We start from the raw sequence: 20,797 nt of genomic DNA, 5'->3' as shown, positions 1-20,797 counted from the left end.
CCTTTCTGTTTCTGGGAAGGATAAAGGTGTCTTTTTGAGGTTCAGTGACCCAGTCCATGTGTTTCTGATTCCCCTGCTCCCCCCCTCAAACAGAGTCAATAAACAGCAGTTATTGTGCTTAGGATGGCAGCAGGAGACCAGGCCTAAAGGCTGCTTAGTTGTTGGAATAATACTGCAAGTTGCTCCTGTTGAGATGCTTTTAAATGGCAAAAATTCAAGTTTGCAATATTAAAAAAATGKGCACAGAGTTTGTTCAAGTCTGCCATCTTTCTTTCCGACGTATAAAAATGATGGTTTTAGGGGAAAAAACGTAAAGTGTTACTTTTTCTTTCTTCTTTAGGTGAATAATGTGGACTTTGCAAACATCATCAGAGAAGAGGCCGTATTGTTTCTGTTGGATCTCCCGAGAGGAGACGTTGTTGACATTCTGGCTCAGAAGAAAAAAGACGGTAAGTTATTTACTTTATTAGCGGTTTAAACATCCTAGAAGCACATTTCAAAACCTGCAAATGAACAGCAAATCTCTCACCGTCTGTTTTCCTTTTAATTTCAGTGTACCGGAGGATAGTTGAATCGGACGTGGGCGACTCCTTTTACATTCGGACGCACTTTGAATATGAAAAAGAATCTCCGTACGGGCTGAGCTTCAACAAGGGGGAGGTTTTCCGTGTAGTGGACACGCTTTACAATGGCAAACTGGGCTCCTGGCTCGCCATTCGTATTGGCAAGAACCACCAGGAAGTGGAAAGAGGCATCATCCCCAACAAGAACAGGTAAAAAATGTTCCGTCACACCTTTTTTTTTTAAGCACAGCTTGTTTTGGATCCTAATGAATAAACAAAGGTGGAGGAAAATGAGCACGAGCTTTGTTGTTTGTCAGAGACTGGAAATGTTTCACAGTTTAGTTTTGCTATTTCTCTATAGTTTACAATTCCTGTAATTGAGCTTTCAGTTAGAGAAGTGTTACTGTGCAGATGGTAAAACGCTCTTCCTGTTCCAGGTGTTATAAACGATTTATTGAGACCAAAACACGTCTCAGTTTAGAATTATAAACAAGAATGTCTTTAACATTAAAATCTGTATTTTTCATCCTCGGGAACTTCAATGATGTTTCTATTTTTAAAGGCAGTAGGAAAAGATTGTTAAAGCTTTTCACAGCAAACAGCAGGAAGCCAAATATTTAACACCTGGAACTTTCTACAAAACAAAAAAACATCTTTTTATAGTTGTTTTTAACCCGAACCACAGAAACTTTACCTCACACACACACTTTCCTGACCAGAGCCGAGCAGCTGTCCAGTGTGCAGTACACCCTTCCTAAAACACCAGGGGGTGACAGAGCCGACTTCTGGAGATTCAGAGGTCTGAGGAGCTCGAAGAGGAATTTGCGAAAAAGCAGGGAGGACCTGTCAGCCCAGCCGGTTCAGACCAAGTTCCCAGCCTACGAGAGGGTTGTGCTGCGAGAAGGTATGACTTCAGAAGCCAAGGCATTTGGGAGTCAAACCCTCTTTTTTTGTATGAAAATTTATTTAAAAAAAGAGCTTCCTCAGCAATTAAAAAGATTGAAATTCATCTCCACATTTAAAAAACAGCTAAAGACCAAGTTGCTTTCTTTATATGTCTGAGACCACTTGTAAGATTTGTAATGGACTGATCATAAATAGTATAGTCTGTGTTGTACTTGTTATGTAACGATATGTATGAAGAATGCATGTTGTGTAGTGAGTATTTTAATTAACAAGATTGTATGTACTCAGGCTCATTTACAAGCTTTCATTAGCTTTTCGGAAACCTGATTAACACACTATAGTAAATTGTAGTTATGTAATATGTCAATTATGTGCTATGTGAATTCAATGAATTAAATAAAAAGTCCATAATGTTATTTAAAACATAAAAGTAGACAGATGTGTAGCAGTTACCTGAGTGGGTTTGGGTTTTGCTTTTATTCCTTCTGCCCACCTGTTACTAATGATTCACGTAGCTCTACGTTTCATTAACCCTGCATTGAACACATGTCCTAACTGTCATGTTTGACGGGGTCTCTCACTGACCTGTGTGGTTGGATTGCAGCTGGGTTCCTGAGGCCCGTGGTCATCTTTGGACCGATCGCGGACGTGGCCAGAGAGAAACTAGCCAGAGAGGAGCCAGACGTTTTTGAACTTGCGAGTAAGTAATAAAGCTCTCCGTCTAATCTTCATGACATGTGCAGTGTTGTTGTTGTGATTCTAGCAGTCTTACCTCACCTGTTGCACACAGTGAAAACTGAGGGCTGTTTCGTCACAGTATCACATTTTCATCACAAAACTGGTTTGTAGATTAAAATAAACGTGGAACAGACTGTTGTGTCTGTGCCTTGTATTACCTTTCTCTCGCTGCTTTGACTTTCTACAGAAACCGACGTGCTTTTAGAATCAACTAATGTTTTAGCTACATATTAATTTATTTCTGGGATGCCTTAAAGATGTATTTTTTGGCTTCATTTCATTAGATTGGCAGAAGAGGTCCAAAATGTTTAAAAGTTTTTTTTATATCTCCAGTTAAATCCGTTCTCTGTAAGTTAAACAAACTTGTTTCCTGTGAAAGCAAGACGTCCACCAGACCTTTGTTTTGAAAGTCTTACGTTTCTTTTTCACTAGACTGACTTCAGCGCGACCTCACGTTGTCACTCTAGCAGATCTGTTTCCTCATATTTCTTGAAATCACAAGCGTTTTAAAATAAGAGCGCTTTGCTTTACAACCACTTGGATTCAGTTTGTTAAACAACCACACTTACAAGCCCATTCAGCTCACGACCACAAAGTATTTCCAGTCCTTAATGTTTATTTGCACAACTCCAGTGATGTTTATGTAACTGTATTTTCTTTTCAGAAACACAACAACAACAAGGAGGGGAAAGTATGTCACTTAGTGCATTAGATTTCTTTTCTTATTATGTTTTATTCAGTGAATGACAGATAATCTATCAAGTGTTTGGTGCCTAGTTCCCTATTCTGTTGGTGTTTCAACTATAGCCTTTTTGTTTGGTTAATGCATTGAGGGGAATAGCACTTAATTTATATTTCTTTGGTTGTCATATTTTGCAAATTGTGGTTATTTTTATGCAAAAAAAAAAACTTTTAGAAAGTTGAAGGAAGCAGAAACTTAGAAACATGTTATCATTTTGACACTCAGCTGGTGCTCCACAGAAAAAGTCTATTGATAGTTAATTCAATTTGTGTATATAAATAAAGAATACAAATAACAGTCTTTTGACAAAGTCAAACCAACAGACACTTTGTCTGTGGGATTGTGCATGTTTTAAACTCAATGAAAATGTTTTGTCAGCTTTTTTTTTTCCGTTAATGAGTGTCAGTATGATATTTTGTTTGTAGTGGATATTACTGGACACAAATATAAGATCACTATTAATTTAAGTGGTATTCCCCTCCCTAATACCGACTTAATCATTCAGAAATGAAAACAACAAGGCTGCATGTTGAGCTGCGTGAAATGTAACATGCTGTGGAGCCAGAAATAAGGTTCTAATGGCCTTTTATCATCTTAACAACCCACCATGTCCCAAAAATAATAAACTACCAGCAGGAACTGACTTAATTTCCAAACCTATACGCCCATAAATTGCATTATATAAAGTATAAAATTCCGTGATTAAATGAGGAGCATTGTTAAGCTGGTCAGACTACAAACATTTATTATAAAGTATTGCTGCTTGAACGTCTCTGTGCATGGCTGTATTTATTTGCTCTTTACTAAACCTCCGGATTATTACATAATCTACAAAGAGTGTTTCCGGTTCTTAGATCCTATGACAAATTGGGCCTTAGCCTCGCGTGTTTCTGTCCTGACCGGACAGGGCATTCGGACATGAGTGCCCTCGTTTGCGCTTCTTGTTTTTTGAGGCAGGAAGCCATTGCTTATCTTTGTTTGAATTACAAACCCCTTTTCACATTCTTGCACAAAWCCCCCAAGGCTTTCCAGTGACTGTGTAGTCTCAATAATCCCAAATGACCATCTTGCTCATGTATGTGCGTTGTATCACTCATACACACCATAACACATTTGCTGCACCATTATTTACACTGCTATGTGCACTGACACASAAGCATTTATTAAACACTGATTTCCATTTCCTAATCCCACCTAAAATACATGAAGTCTGTTGCATGAATTTGCTGCTGTCCTCATTTTTTATTATCTAGTGTTTTTTTTAAATATTTTTTATGAACGTACACTTGTCCTCTCCTGTAGTGCAATGATTGTTGCTTTTTTCTATTTATGGGAGTTGACAACTGCACGCTACAAGGATGTCTAATTAGGGCACAGCCTGTGTTTATTGTTTTTGGTCTCTCATGCTGATGTGAGGCACTGACTGTCCGTTCGGCTTCCACAGAGAGCGAACCGAGGGACGCAGGAACTGACGTGAAAAGCTCTGGCATCATTCGCCTGCATACTATTAAACAGATCATTGACAGAGTGAGTAAAAGTGCTTGTGCAAATAGTGGGTATGTAATAATATGTTTTAATATAAGCCCGGTTAGACATCGGTCATTTCACAGCTCTCTGCTGCCCTCTGGTGTGTTCTACTATTCAGCACTGTTTTAGGCCTCAGTGGATTTAAGCTTCTATTCAGAAAGAAATCCAAATAAATACCAGAGCTAGATAAGGTACATAAGACAGGAATTGATATTAACTTGGCATTACTTCATTTTTAAAAGCTCAACAAGCTTTAAAATCCAAAATATAGAATAAATGCAAACAACCTGTTCATGTTTTTGTGTTCTGAAAAGGACAAGCATGCAGTGCTGGACATCACCCCTAACGCAGTGGACCGCCTGAACTACGCTCAGTGGTATCCAATTGTGGTGTTTCTCAACCCAGACAGCAAGCAGGGCGTCAAGAACATGAGGACCAGGCTCTGCCCCGAGTCCAGGAAGAGCGCGAGGAAGCTTTATGAACGAGCCCTGAAGTTAAGGAAGAACAACCTCCACCTCTTTACCAGTAAGTTCACGGCACATTTCAATAGAGGAAATCGATACAAGTAGGGAAGTTATAGGATAACGTTAACCATTTGCTAAAATAAGGATGATGATGCAAATTCTGTCACATGACACTGCTACATGAAAAAGCCCCTATTTTTCTCAGAATGTCTTTGTCAAAAATAATTGTTTTAATTAACGTATTTTCCATACCATGCCACTTTTTTTTTTGTCGTGGGACTTAAAGTGCCTGTGACATACATTTCCATGAAATACAAAAAGAAGATTTTACCCATTATATCACATATTTGGCATATTTTCTTTTGAATTTGCCTCAGCTAAAGTGAAACAGAAAGTGACATCAAAGGGGAACTCTTTGAGAAAGAAAACTCCCTGGTTTTTGTTTATTGAAACAATATTATTTGAACTATGACTCTTTCTTATCTATGATAGTGATTAAAATAATCTAAAGAAACCTCAGATTCTTCTCTACAGTCTGTGTTGTTAGCCATAGTAGCAATGCTCTGTTTGCGTTCAGACATTCCCCTTTGACATCACTTCCTGTTACTGAAAATGCAAACATCTCAACAACTGTTCATCTCAGCGGCGTGAAATCTTTTTTACAATGTGTTATCAATGTTATCTTTCCAAAAATACATTTATATTTATTACAAAATATTGATGTCACAGGCACTTTAAAGTCAGGTGTGACTTTTATATGTTTTTTCCTCTTTGTTACACATTTGTTGACTGATGCATTAATGTTAATTCATACCGACTGACATGAACTAAGGAATAAACATTACCATCTGCAGCTGTTAGAGGGCGCTCTAGGCTTGTGGCAACTACAGTATCTGTTGTTCTTGTACTGGTTTAAAAAAAATATGCAAAACAAAACAGTAATCGAGCAGCAGAAAGAATATTTGGAGCAAATGAGAAACTTGTGAGCGACTGACAAAAAGCAAAGGTTACTCTTAACTGGGATGAAGAAAATGAAGAAAGCTAATCTCGTGATGTGGAATGAGACTGCTGAACTTACTGGTAACTATTATATGTTAAGCCTAGGGCTGTACAATAAATCGAGTTTATCCTCATTGCGATAAAAGCCTGTGCAAAAGGCATATGGCGAAAAACTGCATAAACTAAAATAAATTGTTGGCTTAGAAGTTTACATTTATGCACTTTGTCACTCAGACGGAAGCTTGAAGTATTTCACCAATCAAATGGAGCCCTTCATGTATTTGAGTAATTTGATAGATCTCTTCATATTTTAAAAAATTTGTGCTGGAATGAAAATGATTTAGTTTTTTTTCTCTCTGAATCCAGAGCAGAAAGCCATCAACACTACATACACACTTATGTATTTATTCATTTATTGCAAGTCATCTTCATCACAATATTAAGCATTGTTGTTGCACATTGCAGGTTTTCTTAACATTGTGCAGCCCTAGTTAACGCTATTTGGCATATGTGGTATGTTCTGTGTGTTATTCCAGCCTGCTTTTAGACTTAGTAAAATAAATTTCTTAATAAATGTGACTTATATGTTTTTATCCTCTTCATGACGCATTTTATGAGTGATACGATTTATCWTCTAAAAAATACGGTAGGTTTGGAGATTTTAGGTTAGTGTGTGAAGTCATAGGGGAGATAAGACATCTGAAATAATTAAACAAATAAAAAATGCACAAAACTGCAACTGATAGGAAATGAAAGCTTTCCAGCAACATATTTAAAAGATTTGTTCCTCTGTTTTATTATGACAGGGAATAACTTTCAAAATACAAATCATCTTTGTTCAGCTCAGCATGGCTTATAATCTTATTAAAGAATATGACATTTCCCATATGAGTTGTTTGGTAAAACTTAATTAGATCCCCTGGGGAAATTGTCACAACAGTGTACGCCTCTTTAAAGTCTTTTTTTAAACAAAATGTCACATAAAAGTGTGAATGTTTTCTAAAATAAGCTTTAATCTTTTTTTTTATTCTTGTCTGTGGTTGTTTTTAATTTTACCTCATTTTTATTGAGTTAACCGGTGGATTTTTTTTACTTATTTGTTTCCTATTCTGTTTGCATTTAGCAACCATTAACTTGAACAGCATGAATGATGGTTGGTTTGGAGCGCTGAAAGAACTGATCCAGCAGCAACAGAACCAGTTGGTGTGGGTTTCAGAAGGAAAGGTAAGACGTGGACAAACTCGAGGAGAAGCAGCTGTTCAAGGCTTTTATTTACTGTTTTTATCTTGTTCTCAGGCGGACGGGGCAGCTGAGGATGACTTGGACATCCACGACGACCGCCTTTCCTACCTGTCGGCGCCAGGCAGCGAGTACTCCATGTACAGCACCGACAGTCGCCACACGTCCGACTACGAGGACACGGACACAGAGGGCGGAGCCTACACCGACCAGGAGCTGGACGAAACGCTGAACGACGACGTGGGCCCTCCGACCGAGCTCGCCATCACCCGCTCCTCCGAGCCCGTCCGGGAAGAGCCGCCCGTCATCCAGGAGCCCCCCGGCTACGCCGGCTACCCGCACTCATTGCAGCCGGACCCCTTGAACCGCATCGACCCAGCTGGGTTCAAGGCACCGGCGCCGCAGCAGGTAGCGTTTCTGAGAGCCGCTCGTCTCCCCTGTTGTCTGGAGGACGTGGTGTGCGTTAGGAGGGTTTTCTGGAGGCGCTATTGAAGGATTTTTATTTATTCTTTTTAAACTTTTCGCAGTTATTCTATCAGAACAAAATATCAGTGAGAAAGTGAAAACTTATGTGGTTGGGTATTTATCATAATAATATTTAATATATCTATATATTTATTTATTACAATTTTTATTTAAATTATTTACCTCCATACTGACTGTTAGGGTGGTTCTTTTTTATTTWAAAAAAAGCCAAAAAAAAAACTGTTGCTGTGCCATTGTATAACCACGAGGTGTCTTAGCAGTCTTACTGTTAATGTCAGCGGGCAAAACAAAAAACYATATATATGTTTGTTCATAAGTGTCTGTACTCACCTGTGTGTACTTTGTTCTACCTATAATTGGGACAGTGTGACACCAGAAAGTATTATGTGCATGACAGAAATACCAGTGTTACTTCAGTGTACTTGTGAAATGTATAAATAATACTTGATTGGCAGTTGTCATATCCAGATCAAAACATTTGCCCTCTATGTTAACGGTCATAAAAAGAGGGGGAAACAACTTACTGTATTGTAACCATAGAATTAAACTCCATTTAGTATTCTCTAACAATGAAAACTTGTCCTGCTGCTAATTCCTAACTCTGATGTTTTTGGTTCGTTTTCATTTGCTGTTAAAACACATGTAGGTTAGTTTACAGGGATGATGAGCAGATGGTTGTAGAGGGGCGGACAGGGTGGAAGCACTTGTTAAAACTGCAGCGTCGTGTGTCAGCACGTGTTATTAAACATCTCTGAACCACTTCACAGAAAGCAGAAGCCGCTGTCACACCTAGCGTCTCCCAGCAGGCAGAGCCCCTGGTTGAGGCATTTCCCCCTCCTGCCGACGTTTCTGTAAAAACTGTAGGGGCTCTGAGCCCCGACGATGCTCCTGCAGCTCCTTACAGCAAGCCGGCCCCCAGCCAAGAGGCTGGCTCGCTCAGGAGGCCCACCCCTGAGCTAGCCCCTAAGAGCATCACACCAGAACCTCTACAGTCCGGACCGGCCAGTTCAGAACCAAAGGTATCCATCTATTCATCAGCGGACGCTTCGCGACCCGGCTCGGCTCGATCTGGCCCAGCTGATCTGCTGCGCTGCTGCCCGTCTACCTACCTCCTGCTGCTGCTTTTTCTCTCTTTCTGCCCTGCATGTCAGCTGATCGAAGTGCTGCCCAGAAAAGACAAAAATGTGTGAGCGTGTGTGTGTTTGTGTGTGTGTGTATGCGTGCTGGTAAACAACAGTGAGCTTGGAGCTGGCGGCTGCGCTGATTTTTCTACATATTGAAGAGCGGTGGAAATTCTGCAACTCTCACTGTTGCTTATCTTCTTTGCATGGCTGCAACATGTTTGCGTCCTCTTGTTAACAACTAAAACCAAATGAGAGAATGAATCAGTTTCTTGTAAAAGTAGCCATTTACTTTCCAAACATATTTTTATTAATGCACACGTGTAGCTGCAGAAACCTAACATCTGACCCAGTAACACCTAAATAAAAACGTGGGTTTTTTAAAAATTTGGATGGACAGTTTATGGTTACTTCTCAGATATAAAAATTCAATGTGTTATCTTTTTTTTCTCTCTATGTGCTTGTATCTGTAAAATAATTGTGGACATTTCTTTACAATTGCACCAAGACAGTGGGTAATTTATTTAAAGTATTTGTCCGAAATAACTGCAACTAAATTGTAGGTTTATGCTTATCTGGCGCTTTTTTTTTTTCATATTTGATCTGTAAGACTCTGCCACACTATGAAGTATTAAACAACTTATGCCAACTTTTGACAATTTTGTTCAACATTACAAATGTTTACATTGAAGATGGAATAAAAAAACATATGAGTAATTTATGCATAACAAAATTTCTTAAATTTGGCATAGGTTGTTTAAAATGTTATAGTGTGACGGGGCCTTTAAATATTCAAACAATACCCCAATGTTTTGGTGCAGCTTTTTAAGTGTTATTCCTGCTTTGTTTGTTTTTCATTAATTGAGTTAAAGTTACAGTGGTAAACTGTGTTTTTATTTTGTTTTTCTTTTGGCTGTGCTGTGATCTCCATTTGGTGTCAAATATATTGTGACTAGTAACTCTTCCCTCTCAGTGTTTCTATTTCAGGTCTTTCCCTTCCTGTTTATCTCCTCTGACTTTCAAGGACTTGTTTTTTAGTGTTTGATCCTTTAATTAATTTTTGTGTGTTCATTTTTTTTTGTATAACTCATTTAGTTTGTGCAGCAAGCCAGGGGAGCCTGCAATGTTTGTAATCTTCTTTTGTTCTGTTAGATGTTTCAGAAGGATCCCTACAGCATGGACCACGCGGGGAGAATCGGTAACAGCATGAAGCCGATGAATTACAGCCCCCAGCAGCCGTACCACCCTGACCAACAGCCGTACAGAGATTACGACCACCCGCCCAGTCGGTATGACGTCAGCAGCGGTGGAGGCGGTTACACAGAACCAAAGTATCGGAGCAGCGATCATATCCCGCTCTATGAAAACAGCGTGCCTCACTACGACCAGCAGCAGTGGAACCCGTACGGTCAGTCCCACTCCGCTGCAGGCCCCCTGTCGTATGATGTCCGTTTGCCTTACAGCGATGGCCCCGATGCACAGTACACCCCCCCTCTACGCTACGACGAGCCCCCGCCCCAGCAGGGATTCGACGGGCGGCCCCGTTACGGTAAACCAGCAGGTCAGGGGCCTGTCCACCACGACGACCTCCCGCCCCCTCCCCAAGGGTCCGATCAGCGGTACGATCAGGACCCCCACCTGAGCGCGTACCCTTCAGCCGCTCGCTCCCCGGAACCCGCCGCCCAGCGACCCGCCTACAACCAGGGAGCGACGTCGCAGCTGAAAGGCCACAAACCCCAGCAGTACGACCCCGCTCCTGTGAACTACGAAGCCAGCCGTATGAAAGCGGACACCCCCTCACCTTCCCCCGCGGAGGCTCCAAAATCTGCTCCCGTCAGAGAGGAACGTCACGAAGAGGACCCCGCCATGCGGCCCCAGTCGGTCCTGACGAGGGTCAAGATGTTCGAGAACAAACGTTCTGTGTCTGTGGACCGAGTCAGAGATGGAGGGGATCCGTCTGGGAATAAGGTAAGTGGTTTTCACCTAATTACCACACGAGTGATGTGTGGTGYCAAAAATGATTGACAGGGAGAATTCATGCCTTGCTCATGTGTTGATTTTACTATTTTAGGCAGCTGATTTACCCTTTAAATCAGGTGGAGTGATTCCTAAAGCTAATTCTCTGAGCAACCTGGATCAAGAGAAGAGCTTAAGGTAAATCTGTTGTTCTTGTGTTTAGACAAAACCCTGTCATTTTACATATTTATGCTCAGTCTTTAGCAGTTTTCCATTACAAACTTGTATTCTTCCGTTTTGTGTGTTTGACGGTCTCATTTCGTTTGTCACTGTTAATCAACGTAGAGCTCCAGAACCTCAGAAACCACAGTCCAAGGCAGCTGATGACATAGTTCGCTCCAATCATTACGATCCTGACGAGGATGAAGACTACTACAGGAAACAGCTGTCTTACTTTGACAGACTTCAAGTTGGACCTAACAAACCACAAGCACAAACAACCCACAGCTACCCCAGGTGATAGTTTGTCCCCGTTTGTATTAATATGTCAACAAATAGCCCTTTTTTACACATTGGTTTCACTTTATCAGAGTGGCAAGACTCATAAAGCTGCTGCTGCACATGCTACGGGAAGATCGCTGTCGACACACTTAGCAGTTGTTTAATACATGATKGATGATTACGCACTTCTTAAAGGGATCCATGATTAGTTGTAGCATTTTATTTGATAAACATTTATTTTAACTGTAAAATAAAGACTGTAAAAATACTGTTTAGTTTTTATAATTTTTAAACAGAATTTTTCAAAATATATTACACGGATGGGGCCATTTTATTTACACACAAACATTCTGGGTAAATGATGACGTGGATACGTCCTCAGTGCGAGGCTGCTAGTGAGCTATATCCACCCTGAAGGTTAATCTTGGGCAATATCTGACGATAGACTCTTTTAAATGAAACCAGAGAGCGTTGACAGAGAGGAGAAGGTAGAAATGACTCAGTCTGTAACTGAAAATATAGATGGAGGACCTCAATTAAGCTTGTTAGTTTGTTAGCGCCGAGCTAATACATACAGTATAAGGCAATATTGTGTCAGTGCTAACACTAAAGCTAACAGGCTAAGCTGAGGTTCTTCTTCCATGAAGCAGCTCTGTTGTCCTCCCATCTATATTTTCAGTTACAGGCTGAGTCATTTCTACCTTCTCCTCTCTGTCAACGCTCTCTGGTTTCATTTAAAAGAGRSYATCYTCAGATATTGTCCAAGATTAACCTTCAGGGTGGATAAAGCTTGCTAACACCGAGGACCTATCCACGTCATCATTTAACCAGAATGCTTTGTGTGTAAATAAAATGGCCCCATCCGAATTAAAATATATTTTTAAAAATTTACTAAACTAAACAGCCTACAGTATTTTTACAGTCTTTATTTTACAGTTAAAATAAATGTTTATCAAATAAAGTCTAATGTTACAACTAATCGTGGATCCCTTTAACACATTTGAATGAAAACGGTTCTGTGCTGCGTTGTGMTTGGATGCAATAATAGGTGTGAAAGGGGYAGTAGAAGTCCTTAAATTTCTGAAACTTAATATTTATTTTGTTTTGGTGTTGCAGGATGGAGCCAGTAGAGAAACCGAGTCCAGTGGAGAAAAAATATGAACCAGTTCCCCAAGTGACACCATCCCTGCCACCAGCCATACTGCCTAAACCATTGTCTGAAGGTAAAATTTACAATTTTCTTTATAAACCGATTTAAAATGGTTTAAAATTGTTTCATGGAGTGTCGCATCTCTTTCACAGCTAAGCCTCCTGTCCGGGAGAGCACTGTCCAGTCCAACTTCCTGCCTCAGAAGAGTTTCCCTGAGAAGACTCCAGTTAACGGAACGAGCGAACAGCTTCCAAAGACGATCTCCGGCTCGGCGCCGTCGACCACTTACAACCGATACCCCAAGCCCTTCACCACCTCTGCCAAACCTTTTGCACGCATGTTCGACAGTCCTAAATTCAACCACAACCTTCTGCCCAATGACAAACCTGAGAGTGTCCCTAGAGTAAGCAGATTTAATCTTTTTATTTTTATTTAATTTTTTTTTTTTTTTTGTGGTGTATGTGGTCAAAGTTCTTCCTTGTTACTGACATATACTACATATTAGGGGTGCAACGATACAGAAAATTCARCGTTCAGTTCAATATTTTAGTCTCACGGTTCAATATTTTTTCGATACAAAAAAAGAAGATATTTCCATGCCCTTTTTACCTTCCAATTTATTTAAATTAATTCTGAGCATTTGTTTAACCTCAAAAGTCCAGTTTTTTAATTAAATGTTGCAGAAACAGCAAGTTTCTCAGTGAATCTGCGCTCGACAATGCAGCCTAAGTGGAGTAGTCGAACACAAATCCATTGATCCTTCAACACAGAGCATCTTCACAAAACAAGCTGATAAAATAAATTTTAATAATCTGTATTGTTTGATACAAGTGTGTATTGAACCTAAAGTACTGTATTTGAACGGTTTGGTACGGGTTCATGTATTGTTGCACCCCTACTACATATGTCTCTTTTTTATATGGTTCAGGCCCAAAGCTCCAGTCCAGTGAAGCCTCAGATATCCCCACAGCCTCAGAACGCAGACCATGACAGCGGTTTGGACACGTTCACTCGCACCGTGGATAATCGCTCCAAACTCCAGCAGAACAACATCAACGCCGTGCCCAAGGCCATCCCAGTGAGGTAACAAACACGCCCAGAGTCCAGAACGAACCAAAGCTGCTCTTTAAAGACAATCACGGTGAATGCCATCCCCACCCTCCCTAGCCCCAGCGCCCTGGAAGAAGATGACGATGAAGATGAGGGTCACACTGTGGTTGCGACGGCTCGCGGCATCTTCAACTCCAACGGCGGCGTTCTGAGCTCCATTGAGACGGGCGTCAGCATAATCATCCCGCAGGGTGCCATCCCTGAGGGGGTGGAGCAGGAGATTTACTTCAAGGTGTGCCGAGACAACAGCATCCTGCCGCCACTCGACAAGGAGAAAGGTAACTCTTCTTCTGCCGTGTTGTACTTCACTTTATTGTTGTATCTGTGCGTCTAARGTTAACGTTGACTGGGGTTTTACTGTACCTCAAGATTTAGCTGTAATCAAAATCAGCCAACAGACAGAGAAAACTTCACATTTGTAGTAATTAGGGATGCAAGATATCGATTAATGAATTAATCTAAAGTTGACTGATCTAATCGATCGACTAACGATTAATTCATAAGTGGCCATTTTCTTAAAAACCTGACATTCCCTTGAAGGGTCTTTCTATAACATGAAGAGCTAATTTTTTACATGCTAATTTTAAAAAATACAGTATTTTAACAATTCATTGTGCCAGCTGTGTGAGTAAACACTGACTGAATGAACAGAGAAATGTGGATTTCTCTCATTATTAAACTTGGACACAAATAAAACTAAATAAGATTCACACGTTTAATTACGACACTGCCCACCCACATCAAGGCTGCTTTATGCTAAGCTCAACAGGGCCGTGGTAGAGTCAGGCCAGGCTAAGAGCAGCAGCGCCCTCTGCTGGATGAAGTCAAAACTACACTGAAATAAGGTTTAAAATGATGTTTTCAGTTAATCGAATGGAAGAAATATTTATCTAATAAACCATTATTCGACAATTAATCATAAGTCAAGAAAAATCAAGAATCGTTTATTGTCATTCACACACAAAATCAAGATGCAATGCAGAACGAAATTTGCAGTTCAGAACATCCGTCCAGAGAAACACACACACACGACAAACGGGGGAACAAATGTCCAGGGTCTTTCGCAACGTAGTGCGCTACCTTTGCAATTTAGTCGATTAATTGTTTGCATCCTAGTAGTAATGCTCCTAAAAATAAGGATTTATGATGATGAATAGCCGCCTTTGTTTAGGACTACTTGGATAAAAAAAAAGTTTCTGTATTGCACTTCCTGTTGCTTGTGTTTTTTGTCAGCATGTTCACTCCGAGTTGTTGTTTCTGACTCTTGTAAAAGATCATTAAGGCACATCAGACATTGCTACTTTTTTAGATTTTGTGGCTTCTCTCCATCAGAAGACCTAAAGTTCGAGTCCTCCAGCATGAGGCGTTACTGGGTCCCACTTATCTCAAATGTTTGCTCTTTTTGTTTTTAGATGAAGCAGCTGTAGTTACAATTTAATCACTTRTTTAAAGTCTACTTGAAATGAGATACTTGCGCTTCTTGTCACATTGCTTCGAGTTTTGTGGCACTTCATTACGTTTCCTCTAGCTGAGGGAGAAAAGCTGAGATCTGTGAGTCATAAGGCGATAATGTAATTATCTAGCTGTGACAGCGGTGAGAGTCAGATTTGGCCGATGCGCCACTCTGAAAGAATAAAACGAGATGAGCTGGCCCGTTAAACGTCGCTGTTGCAGGTGCCAAAACAGAATGTAGGTGTAATTATGACTGCAGATGTGAGGAGACGCTGCTGTCACTTTCTGTGTGCCACGATAATGGCTGTGAGACGTTTGCTTTTCATTGTTGCCACAACATGGAGGATGACCGTATCTAACGCCATGTCTGCCTGTCAAAGCAAGGAGGAGCAGCTGCTGCTGTGCTAACAGCCAGCATCTGGATTCTGATTTAAATCAGACTTTTAGAGCAAGTAACAAACAGATCATGTCTCATGTAAACCATCTGTGTGGCTTTGTTATTTTGTAGATTAGTTTTACCAGAACAAACAAAGGAACGTTAAGCATGTTTGGTGTCGTTGAAATGGTTTACAGAAAAATGCTTTCTGATCATTTAAAGCCCCTTAAAGGGCTCTTATCATGCAAAATCCACTTTTCTATTAGTTAAGTTAATTTTGTTGTACTTGAAGTCTCTAGAAGTGCAGAAAAGATTAATTTTGTTCTTACCAATGCTGTGTAGATATTTTTATTAGATATCTTTATATTCTGTTTGGGTCATATTTTTCAACCCATTCAGTTTTCTCTATTGTCTACGACATTTTCTGAACTATTACGTCAAATTATTTGCGAGAAAACTTCTAAATAAGGTCTGGACTTACCAACTACAGTTTGGTGGTCTTCATTCTCCTCTGGCTGTGGGTCAGACTAGGCCTGTCACGATAATAAAATTTGCTGGACAATTAATTGTCTCAGAAATTATTGCAATAAATGATAATATTGTCTGGTGACCATTTTAAAGCTAATAWAATGATAATAGTGTAATATGTAAATACATCCTCTCAAAGATCAATAAACTTTTATTTTTTAAGAATGTTTAACAAAATAAACTCTCAGTCTAACAAAAATGGACTTGAATAAAAAAAACTGAGCAAAATTTAAATTAAACACCACACACAACTAAAACAGTAAATAAAAAATATTAAAAGTGGCATCTCTTTAGAGATGAAGCGAACTGCGGTCTGTGAGTAGTATTGCTAATTTTACTTGCTATTTTTTTACAACAAATTTAACATACGGGCTCACACAGGTTAATATGTTCACCACAGTCTCCCACACTGCAGCTGTCGCGTTCGGCTTTGAAACCAATTCCATCTCCGTTTTTCAGAGTCCCAACAACGTTTCTTTAGTTTGTTATTGCTACGAGCTCTCATGCTAAAGAGGGACGAGTCCACACACCTGGCAGTTCCTAACACGAGAGTTCACTCCTCCTGACTCTCAGAAAACAGGAGGGGGAGGGGTCAGTCGAGCCCCCTGTGCACCGGAGCARAGAGAGGGAGAGACGACAGTAAAGAAGCAAGCAGGCAAATGAAAATCATCGACCTCAAAATAATTAATCATACGATTAATTGATTTATTGATTATCGTGACGGGCCTGGGTCAGACTGACTCCAACATGTAAGGCTGGATGGACAAGTCTCTTATTGACATATTTTTATTTATTTGTTAATTTAAAAAGCTTCTGTGCTGCTATTTAGTCGTTAACTCTTCTGTCACATTAGAATGAACCGGTCTGGAAGCTGGAGGGGGGCGGGATGTGAAACGCCTTGTTCTGATTTAAAGAGACAGCCTCAAAACGAGTTGATCTGAGACACGCCTCAGAAAGGGAGATGGGCTTGTGGAGTTACAATAAGGAGGAATCCAGATCAAAGCATTGCAGTTCCACTTTATTTAGACCCAAACTGAAGGATTCAAATGTGAAAAAGGATTTAAAATCATGATTTTTCTCCTTTTAAGTTAAGCTAACTTGTCAAAATGACAAATAATCAGCTTCAGTCAATTATTTTAAACTGGTAAAAGCTTGATTAGGGTCTGAGAGTAGGTTGAGCTGTTGGTGGTAATTTGTCCCAAAACTCTTATATGGAAATGCATTTATTGTTTCTGCTTGAGCCCAGACTGGACAGTCTTTCCTTTCCTTTTTAATATCAAAACAGGACATGTCTGCCATTATTTTCACTTTTTGTTGTTCGATCTCAAGATAAATCAGATCAATTTATGCTTGTCATGTTTTGTTGTAAACATAAACAGCATCTCTCTTATTAAAAACTGAAATCTTTCCTTTTTTAGTATAAAATACAGAAACGTTTGAAACGTGTGTAACCTGCTAACCGAGCTCGCACTGTTGTTTTGTTGTGTTTGTGTTCACAGGAGAGACTTTGCTCAGCCCTCTGGTGATGTGTGGACCTCATGGCCTGAAGTTTTTGAAACCCGTGGAGCTCCGCTTACCTCACTGTGCGTCTATGACCCCTGATGGTTGGTCTTTTGCTCTAAAATCCTCCGACTCCTCGTCGGGTACGCTTTGCTCACTCTGCTTTCCGGGGTCGTTTGGGCTGGCTGTGTGACAAATTGAGTTTTTTGTTTTTATTTATTTTTTCAACACAATTTAATCAGCTTTTATCCTTAGCTTTGATTCTCTTTATTGAAAATCAACCGTATAAAATTTTCAGCTAAGCCTAACATCTGAGAATCAATCTGGGGAGAAAAATCTGCCTTTTTATCAAATTATGCTTTTTTTCCCACCAATTTTTTTAATGCTGGTTAACTCATCGACACAATCTCATTTGCTGTATCACTGGTTTCCTTTGGGAGCTTTATCACTTTAACTCGCTAATGCTAATTTCTCTCTTGATTTCTTTGAGTTATCTTTTCTCTCATTTTACTTGCAACACATTCAGCTTGGCTGCTCCATCACTGGATGTCATGAGATAGGATTAAAGCGCTTTCCTTTTCTGCTCAGAATAATTTTTCTCACATAGCCACCCAAATTCTGACCCGAAGAACAAACGGTGCTTCTGGAGCTTCTGAAAACTGGGGCGTCGTCAAAACCAGTATCACCCGTCATCCTGGATAAAATCAAAAGTTGCACAAAAACAAAATAAAAATCATTTTTTTGTCAAAATGTAGTTCCCTAAATTTAGCTCCATGACTATTAAAGTTATTCTTTTGAATGCAGCTTTCAGGTTTAAGCAAATTCACTTTGTTGTCAGCTTTTGTTCTCTCTGTCTTTGTTTTTTTTTTTTTTTTTTTTTTTTTTTAAAGCAAACACAGCTGGTAAAATTGGATCAGAAAATGACAAAGACAGATGTAAATAGAAGAAGCAGAAACGTCTGCTGCCGACTTCAGGGAGAGAGAGGCTGAATTCAAGCAAATCTCTAAAAATAACTTGTACTCCACCGTCAGGACATTGTGATTTAGTTGATTTATATTTTGCTCGAGTCGTTCGGCTTAAAGAAGAACAAAAATATCACATTTTAAATGAAGCGACACGTACAACAGAACAGGTTTTAATCTGTAAGTAAAAACTACAGTTTATGTCTTTGATWAATAACTGAAGGTGAAGTTTTATGAAAAGAAAAGTGGAACCAGGAAGTCTTTTCTCTGCTCTCTTGTTGTGATCCTGTCCCTCTCACACCGTCTTCAGACGGCTGTAATTTTGGCAGTGGTCAGGATTAGCTGTTAATTAGCCTCATTTTAAGGATGAGACTTGGGATCCTGAAAGAAAATGTCAGCTCACTTCGTTGTCCTGCAGAATCGTGGGAGGATTATTGGGCCGCATCATAATCCTCTTATTGTGAGGCAAGACCAGTCTCTGGCCTCGACTTATCCCCTTCTGTGGTTTTCTTCTCACTTTTTCCTGCTTCTTTTCTGCTCCTGTTCAAAACCTGCTTTTCTCCTTCACTTCTCCTCTGCAGTGATCTCACTGTGGTTACCTCAATCAAAACCAGTGTGATACAGTTTAGCTCCGTTAATTGAATTGTTTAAAGRCTTTTTTTCATATTTATAATGTGTGAAGATGACTGTTTTTATGTGGAATGAACTGACAGAAATGAAAGATTATTTTCTGTTGATTTTCAGGCTGGTTTCAGATGAAAGACATTCATTTGTTCCAGTTTTAGCACTTCTGCTCTAAATGTTTAAACCAAAAATACATTTATATTCTCCTCAGCCTCTAGAACAGGGGTGTCAAACTCCAGTCCTCGAGGGCCGCTATCCTGCATGTTTTAGAGGTTTTCCAGCTCCAACACACCTGATTCAGTGATTGAATTAACTCTTCAAATTGGGCAGAAGCCTGTTAATTACCCAGCGATCAAAATCWGGTGTGTTGGAGCAAGAAAACCTCTAAAACATGCAGGATAGCGGCCCTCAAGGACTGGAGTTTGACACCCCTGCTCTAGAATGTCTTACAATTAGATAATTGATGAGTATCAAGGCAGCAAAAACAACAAGAGAACAATAGTAATTAAAATCCTTCCATGACAAATATTAATTTAACAGAGTTTATTTTGTTCAAACTTCATAAATGATCTCTTGAGATGTTATTTACATTCATTACTTAAGTAGAAGTCTTAAAAAAAACTCTTTGGAACTAGAAGTATCAACTCAAGCAAATAAAAGTGTAAAAGTACTGGTTTGAAAACTACTTGGTATAAAAGTAAAAGTAATGTAAGGGGGAAAAGGCCATTAAAGAGTGACATTAAATTTTTGTAATAACCATGAATGCATTTTTGGAAAGATAACATTGATAACATGTTGCAAAACAAATTTCATGTCGCTCAGTTGAATTGTTGTTGAGATATTTGCCTGTGAAGTAACAGGAAGTGATGTCGAAGGGGAATGTCTGCATGTAAACAAAGCGTTAGAAAAGCTAACAGCACAGACTGTAGAGAAGAATCTGATGTTTCTTTAGATTATTTTTAGTTGGTATCAAAGCGAGACGAAGAAGAGTTAAAGTTTAAATAATTTTGTTTTAATAAACAGAGACCAGAGAGTTTATTTTATTAATGAGTTCCCCTTTGATGTCACTTCCTGTTTCACTTAGGCTGAGACAAATATAAAAGAAAATAGGTCAGTTATGTGACAAAATGGTTAATGTGTACTATGCCAATTTTTTTAAGTATAAAGATGCTTTCTTTGACCTTTTTGTATTTGAAGGATAGACATGTCACAGGRACTTTATTATCTTTAAAGACATCAAATAGAGGAAGTCTGGAAACGTCAGCTCAGTTTGGCTTCATGTAAACTGTCACATGTCTGCGTTTAATCGACGGAGCTCAGCTGTTCTGGTTTRACATCCTCTGATTGCCCCCTGGCAAAGACCCTCATGTTTACAATCACACTTTGGTTTCGACCTCACAGTGACCCGGGTTTAATTTGTAGTCGGCGAGAGGCTGGAGACGTTCGATAAAAAAAAATCCACGATAGCTTTTACCGGCCTCTTGTGACGCCGCGCTTGGAAATGAGCCACAAAGTCGCTCCGTAACTCGATTATCTGACAATAGATATGATGGAGTTCAGCAGGCGGATCTGTTTTTCTAACAGCATCATCACTTTGTGGCCATGTGATTGAATTTGTTTTGGGAATTACACCACATGACGTGTTTTAAATCAGGAGTTTTTAACATAAAAAGCAGCTGTTATCACTCACCTACACCCCCCCACCCCTGTTTTATCTGTCTGCAGGTGACCCAAAAAGCTGGCAGAACAAGTCCCTCCCCGGAGACCCCAACTACCTGGTGGGAGCCAACTGTGTGTCGGTGCTCATCGACCACTTTTAAGGGTGGCCCCCCCGGTGCCCCCCACCCCCCACC

General features: G+C 39.8%; 1 protein-coding gene across 1 annotated transcript in view; it reads left to right on the top strand.

Moving 5' to 3' along the window:
• Positions 1-20,797, top strand: part of tjp1a (tight junction protein 1a) — a gene marked incomplete at its 3' end in the record, with an annotated part of 107,915 nt that extends 87,118 nt beyond the window's left edge. The window contains 19 exon segments of the mRNA XM_014026333.1: positions 341-449; positions 554-773; positions 1,283-1,467; positions 2,074-2,169; positions 2,872-2,898; positions 4,394-4,476; positions 4,791-5,001; positions 7,063-7,163; positions 7,236-7,586; positions 8,432-8,683; positions 9,938-10,753; positions 10,857-10,939; positions 11,087-11,257; positions 12,359-12,465; positions 12,545-12,795; positions 13,321-13,475; positions 13,560-13,780; positions 17,358-17,501; positions 20,670-20,797. Of these exon segments, the coding sequence (XP_013881787.1) occupies positions 341-449; positions 554-773; positions 1,283-1,467; positions 2,074-2,169; positions 2,872-2,898; positions 4,394-4,476; positions 4,791-5,001; positions 7,063-7,163; positions 7,236-7,586; positions 8,432-8,683; positions 9,938-10,753; positions 10,857-10,939; positions 11,087-11,257; positions 12,359-12,465; positions 12,545-12,795; positions 13,321-13,475; positions 13,560-13,780; positions 17,358-17,501; positions 20,670-20,764 (3,678 nt within the window).

The sequence above is a fragment of the Austrofundulus limnaeus genome, unplaced genomic scaffold (genome assembly GCF_001266775.1).
Source record: "Austrofundulus limnaeus strain Quisiro unplaced genomic scaffold, Austrofundulus_limnaeus-1.0 Scaffold5, whole genome shotgun sequence".
NCBI lineage: Eukaryota > Metazoa > Chordata > Actinopteri > Cyprinodontiformes > Rivulidae > Austrofundulus > Austrofundulus limnaeus.
The sequence above is the reverse complement of the archived record's forward strand: the minus strand, read 5'-3'. Positions and strand labels throughout refer to the sequence as shown.